This window comes from Piliocolobus tephrosceles, unplaced genomic scaffold (assembly GCF_002776525.5).
Source record: "Piliocolobus tephrosceles isolate RC106 unplaced genomic scaffold, ASM277652v3 unscaffolded_34592, whole genome shotgun sequence".
NCBI classification, from domain to species: Eukaryota; Metazoa; Chordata; class Mammalia; order Primates; family Cercopithecidae; genus Piliocolobus; species Piliocolobus tephrosceles.
The window spans coordinates 1,990-8,868 of record NW_022318301.1 but is presented as its reverse complement, the minus strand read 5'-3'; the positions used below and the strand labels follow the sequence as shown (position 1 = coordinate 8,868).

Below are 6,879 nucleotides of genomic sequence, written 5' to 3'. Positions count from 1 at the left end.
ATACAAAACGTGCGCACAGTTGTGTGTATTTAAATGGTGTTTAGTTGCTGCTGCTTAAAGTAATTCATTTTTCTTTAGTACAAGATATGGAGCAATTTTATGAACTATGGCTAAAGAGTCAAAAAAATGAAAAAAGTGAAGATGTAGCCAGTCAGTCAAACAAGGAAAATGGAAAACAAATTCACATGCCAACAGATTATGCTGAAGTTACAGTGAGTACCATGGGTCATTTCCCCCCTTTGCCGAGCCATTGATGGAGCCTTTCTTTTCCTTTTTTTTTTTTTGAGACAGAGTCTTGCTCTGTCGCCAGGCTGGAATGCAGTGGTGTGATTTTGGCTCACTGCAAACTCTGCTTCCCTGGTTCAAGCGATTCTACTGCCTCAGCTTCCCAAGTAGCTGGGATTACAGGCTCATACCACCACGCCCAGCTAATTTTTGTATTTTTAGTAGAGACGGGTTTCACCATGTTGACCAGGATGGTCTCGATCTCCTTACCTGGTGATCTGCCTGCCTTAGCCTCCCAAAGTGCTGGGATTACAGGTGTGAGCCACCACGCCCGGCCTTTCTTTTCTTTCCCATCTTCTCCAAAACCCGGCTCCATCACTCACTGCCTGCCCTTCTCTGTCCTGTGTCTTCATCTTCTCTCTCTAGTGGTTTCCTGTCACTAGCTAAAGTCTCCTCATGTGAAAAAATCCTTTCTTCAATGCTTCTGACTTTGGAGCCAGAGAATTTTAAGTCCAAGTCCTGGTGTCTCTCCTTACTTGCCTGGCACCCTAGGCAGATTATTTATGTCTCCGAGTGGGGTTCTTCTGATAGATTAGTGAAGTATGAGGAGTCTGTGACTCTTCCCTAGTGGGAGGCCCCTGCAGGTGGCTCAGCGATGTGGGCTGTCTACCCCGCTGGACCTTACATTCCCCGCTTACCGCCTGCAGTCTGGCCTCTCCCTCTATGGTTCTTGGGGACATTAAGTTACCAGTGGTCTGTTAACTGTTTTGGTTTTCCTTTAAAATTTTCAAAAAAGTGAAGAGGATAATATAACAAATATCTTGAGCCCACCATCACAAGTTAACTGATGTTAACAATTTGTTGTAATTACTACTGTAAAATAAAATGCTACAGATAAAGTTAGAACCCCACATGTTACCTTTCCCAGAGGAACGATCCAGTGTGTATTTTTCCAGGCCATGTTTACCTATGGATGACACATTTATTCTTTTTTTTTTTTTGAGATGGAGTCTTGCTGTCGCCCAGGCTGGAGTGCAGTGGCACAATCTTGGCTCACTGCAACCTCCGCCTCCCAGGTTCAAGCAATTCTCCTGCCTCAGCCTCCCGTGTAGCTGGGACTACAGGCGCCGGCCACCAGGCACGGCTAATTTTTGTATTTTTAGTAGAGACGGAGTTTCACCATGTTGGTCAGGCTGGTCTTGAACTCCCGACCTCAGGTGATCCACCCGCCTCAGCCTCCCAAAGTGCTGGGATTATAGGTGTGAGCTACCATGCCCAGCTGCATTTATTCTTAAATAATCTATAGTTCTGCTTGATGTGGTTTTAAAAGTTTACATAAGCATATGTGTTACTGCCCTTATTGTTTTTTGGCACCTCAGTCTCTCTGTTGATTCAGTTGGATCCAGTTTCACTGCCTATTACAGGGCTTGTGTGTGGCCTGGCCTTGTGCAGCGTCTCTCTGCTTGTGACATGCCCTGTGAATGTCTACCTTTGTCACATTGATTCCCTTACTACCTTTACTTAAGTGCTTCTTGGTGTTTGTTATATATGTGTATTTTTTTCTTCCTTTTTTTTTTTTTTTTTTTGAGACAGGGTCTCACTCTGTCATCTAGCCTGGAGTACAGTGGCACAATTATGGCTCACTGCAGCCACTGCCTCCTGGGCTCAAGTGATCCTCCAACCTCAGCCTCCTGAGTAGCTAGAACTACAGGTGCTCACTGCCACGCCTGGCTAATTTTTGTGTTTTTTGTAGAGATGGGGATTTTGCCATGTTGCCCACGCTAGTCTCAAACTCCTGTGCTCTAGCGCTTCCCCTGCCTCGGCCTCCCAAAGTGCTGTTGAGCCATTGTGTGAGCCATTGTGCCCGGCTGCTCCTTGGTGTTTCTAGAGCAGGTCACCTCGGCTTGCTGGATCATAAGGCTTACCTAGGGCCGGGCATGGTGGTTCATGCCTGTAATCCCGGCACTTTGGGAGACTGAGGTGGGTGGATCACCTAAGATTAGGAGTTCGAGACCAGCCTGGCCAACTTGGCAAAACCCCTTCTCCACTAAAAATGCAAACAATTAGCTGGGCATGGTGGCAGGTGCCTGTAATCCCAGCTACTTAGGAGGCTGAGGCAGGAGAATCACTTAAACTTGGGAGATGGAGGTTGCAGTGAGCCAAGATCGCATCATTCCACTCCAGCCTAGGTGACAGAGTGAGACTCTGTCTCAAAAATAAACAAATAAATAAATAAGGCTTACCTGGGGTGTTTCATAATAAAGAGTCTTGGAACTGGGCGTGGTGGCTTGCACCTGTAATCCTAGCAACTCAGGAGGCTGAGGCGGGAGGATCACTTGAGCCTAGGAGTTCGAGGCTGCAGTGAGCTATGATCACACCACCTTACTGTAGCCTGGATGACAGCAAGACCATGTCTCTAAAAAAATAAAGTAATAAAAAGTCTTTATTTATACCCTACACTGAATGAGTTCAAATCTGGTTTTATCCAGTGTTGCAGATAATTATTGCCCAGGACATTTGGGAAATACTGTCCAACACTTAAAGTTTGCGTCTGTTGTAACACTTAAATCCCACCATCACAGTTCCTTTTGCATAGGTCTGTTCCCCACAGGGGCAGTGTCTTTACATTCCTGATGCCATAGCAGAGGCTCAGTTCACATACACTGAATGGAGCTGCTGCTCGTTCTTTTGGAGTTGGCATGTCCTGGTCTTTCCCATCCTCTCTGCTTTTCCTCATGATGTTAATTCTTCCCTGAATCCTTGTTTGCACCTGCCTCTTGTTCTCCCAGCAAACATCCTTGTTTGCACACCAGCTCCTGTTGCCTCTTTACCGGAGATTTCCTGGACAGGTGGCACCATTTGTCACCCTTCTTCTCTGCGTCCTGAGTGCTGGCTTGCTTCCCCATGCTGCGGTCCTTTCCTTGTCCCTATTTCTAACTTGAGTTTTATGTCTTGCCTGGCTCTCCCACCAGCCTGGGCTCCCTGGAATTGAGTCTGGATCTTAGATCAGGTGACTGATGGGACATGTGTCTTTGCTGCACATTAGGTGGACTTTCACTGCTGGATGTGTGGCAAAAACTGCAACAGTGAGAAGCAGTGGCAGGGCCACATCTCCTCCGAGAAGCACAAAGAGAAGGTTTTCCACACCGAGGACGACCAGTACTGCTGGCAGCACCGCTTCCCAACAGGCTATTTCAGTATTTGTGATAGGTATGTAGGTTTCTACAATTTTCCATGTCAGAATTGCTTATCTCAAATTTTCATGGACATGTCAGCCAACACGGAATACCTGGGTGTTAAAGTTCTAATGTTGCTGTGCTCTGACAGACCCTGAAGAATTCTTGGGTTTTGGCTCAAAGCGTTTCATTGCTCGTCAAACCATTCCTTTCACTCTTCTTAGATTATATGAAAAGATTTAATAGTCTTCCAATACTAATTTGAAATGTCTTAGGATAATTGAATAGAGAAGCATGTTCATTCCAATTTGCCCAAATGACCTTTGTGTTCACAGCTGTGATTCTCAAACCCTTTGCCACAACCTTTGCTCACAGTAAAAGTTCATCAGATTTGAGATGGCTTTTACATTATATTTAAAATCTAGAACTTAGATCAAAGGAAGATGTTAGTATGTATCACTCCTTTGTTTACGTTTTCTTAGAAAGTTTTTCAGCGCGGCCGGGCATGCTGGCTCACGGCTGTAATCCCAGCACTTTGGGAGGCTGAGGTGGTTGGGTCACTTGAGGCCAGGAGTTTGAGACCACCCTGGCCAACATGGTGAAACCCTGTCTCTACTAAAACTGCAAAAATTAACTGGGCGTGGTGGCAGGTGCCTGTACTCCCAGCTACTCAGGAGGCTGAGGCAGGACAATCACTTGAACCCAGGAGGCGGAGGTTGTAGTCAGCCGAGGTTGCGCCACTGCACTCCAGCCTGGGCAACAGAGTGAGACTCTGTCTCAAAAAAAAAAAAAAAGTTTTTCAGTGAAAAACTAAGTAATTGTGAATTGCTCATTTTATTAAATCACTGTTAATATTTAATTCCCTCATTTAGATCCATGTGATCCTTAAAACTATTGAAGACATTTTTTCCTTGATGCCACCTCTGATTTCTTTCTACTACATCAGGAATAACTATAGTCTTTTTTCTCCTGTCAGTCAGTACTTTTCATAGAGTACATTTAAATAAAGTACTGATTTTTCTATTGTAGATGTCATGGCTATAAAATAATTACATTTCTAGGCTTGAGATTCCCAACTAAAAGTTGTATGCAAATCATAAAGCTAGTGAAGTATACAGTTTCAAGAATCATGACACGATTTTTAGAAACAACTTGTGGACACTGAGCACCTGACTTGTCCTCACAGGTATATGAATGGCACCTGCCCAGAAGGAAACAGCTGTAAATTTGCACACGGAAACGCCGAACTTCATGAATGGGAAGAAAGAAGAGATGCCCTAAAGATGAAGCTCAACAAAGCACGAAAAGATCACTTAATTGGCCCAAATGATAATGACTTTGGAAAATATAGTTTTTTGTTTAAAGATTTAAACTAATATGCTGGCTTTTATGTATGATACCTAATCAGAGCATTGACCAGAAAAATTGAAAGTGTTCTAAGGCACATAGCAGAGGAGCTGCAGATTTTCTGCTTGTATTGGCGTATATCGTTCCTCCTGAGCAGCAACCCACAGTAGGTAGGAAAATGGGCTGTTTCACAGGCCTGGCCACGCTGTCACAGAACCATTGGCATCAGATGGTGAAGTGACCGCTACCCGGTTGCCATCTGTTGAACAGACTTTTGGATGAAGTGTGTTGGGGAAGAAGATAAAGTTATATCTAGGACAACTCTTTGAGTTGGTCCTTCATATAAGAATCATGACGGTAAGAGAATAAACACTTGTACTGGGATCAGAATACATGATGGATGAAATTCTTTACATGTTTTAGCAGAATGAATTTGTTTAATATAATAAAGTTTGCTACTTATCTGTATGTAGGTTGCTAAAAAGGATTTTCTTAACTCAGATTTTAAGCCAAATAACCATTTAACACTAGTATTTGTTAAATGGGGTATTTTTCTGTATTTGTATGTTTCACTATAATAAGGGAATTAAGGATAATGTGCATTGAGAATATTTTGAAAAATAATTAATTGACTCAAATTTTATTTCTTGGTCTTTTGCTGTTTAAATGATGATTTTGAAAGATTAAACTTGTACTGTTGGTATTGTGTTAGTGTATGGACCAATACTGCCTGTAATAAAGATTTTATATATAGATGCCTTTCATTTTTTTCCTGTGGTCCTTTCCCACAAAGAATTGTTGAAACTGGGTACAAAAGTCAAGTTGATTTTTTCAAAAACATTTTCATTTAGGCAGTGACTGACAATGCAAATTGGGACATGAAAGCAGCTTTTGTCTTTGCCCTCCTCTCCTCTGAATTTGGGCTCCGGGACTCTCACTGATCGGTTCATCTAGGTAGCTCTTCTTGGGGCTCCCCTGTTCCATTCAAATGAGCTACATAAGCAGGGAGAAAAATGGTCAGCTGGTAAGACTTGGGCTGTGGAATACCACCAAGATGGCTGTTTGGCATAACACCTTTGATAGGGCTCAGAGACTTTAAAGACAGGATCTACTGGGCTGTGATGTAGCAAGCCTTTAAACCCTTAAGCAAAGTCACTTCCTCATGGGAACGTTGAACGTGTGGGATGTGGGGAAAGAGAAAAGGGTCTTTTTTCTGTGTGAGCCGACCAGTAGAGAGGAGGGCATGGCTGCAAGGAGTTAGAGAAGTAGAGTGGCATGGGATGCCATCTGTGACTCTTCAAAAATAACAGGAGAGTCTCTGGTTCCCTCCATGTGTCAGGGGGCAGTGGAGGCCAGTCACTGAACAACAGGCATCAGGAGTGCATCTTTTTTTAAATTTTATTTTATTATTATTTTTTATTTTTTAGACAGTCTCGCTCTGCCGCCCAGGCTGGAGTGCAGTGGCGTAATCTCAGCTCACTGCAAGCTCTGCCTCCCAGGTTCACGCCATTCTCCTGACTCAGCCTCCTGAGTAACTGGGACTACAGGCGCCCGCCACCACGCCCAGCTAATTTTTTGCATTTTTAGTAGAGACAGGGTTTCACCACGTTAGCCAGGATGGTCTTGATCTCCTGACCTCATGATCTACCTGGCTCAGCCTCCCAAAGTGCTGGGATTACAGGCATGAGCCACCGGGCCTGGCCCAGGAGTGCTTTTTTTTTTTTTTTTTTTTTTTAATCTCAGACGGAGTCTTGCTGTGTCGCCCAGGCTGGAGCGGCAGTGGCGCGATATCGGCTCACTGCAAGCTCTGCCTCCCGGGTTCACGCCATTCTCCTGCGTCCCGAGTAGCTGGGACTACGTTGAGCCACCGCGCCCAGCCTCAGGATTGCATCTTAACTAAAAAATAATCGTGTGTTAGGGTGATGTTTTCTGTAGAATGAAATGGTGTGTTATTCTGCTGAGTTTCCCTAAGTCTGCTGATGGTTGTTACATTTTTTCCTTCCATGTACTTTCTCCCAAACTCCTTATGTCCTCTTTTTCCAGGGGGAATAGATAATAATAAGTTGTCTCTGGGCCAGGCACAATGGCTCACACCTGTAATCCCAGCATTTTGGGAGGCCGAGAAGGGAGG

The 6,879-nt window shown here is 44.2% G+C and overlaps 1 protein-coding gene across 1 annotated transcript; it reads left to right on the top strand.

The window, feature by feature from the left end:
* Positions 1–51: 51 nt before the first annotated feature.
* On the top strand, positions 52–5,512 carry LOC113222770 (zinc finger CCCH domain-containing protein 7A-like). The gene is made up of 3 exons (XM_026452386.1): positions 52–212; positions 3,272–3,435; positions 4,588–5,512. Exons 1-3 carry the CDS (start codon positions 87–89, stop codon positions 4,775–4,777), a joined length of 480 nt encoding a protein of 159 aa, XP_026308171.1. The 5' UTR covers positions 52–86; the 3' UTR covers positions 4,778–5,512.
* The last annotated feature ends 1,367 nt before the right edge of the window (positions 5,513–6,879 follow it).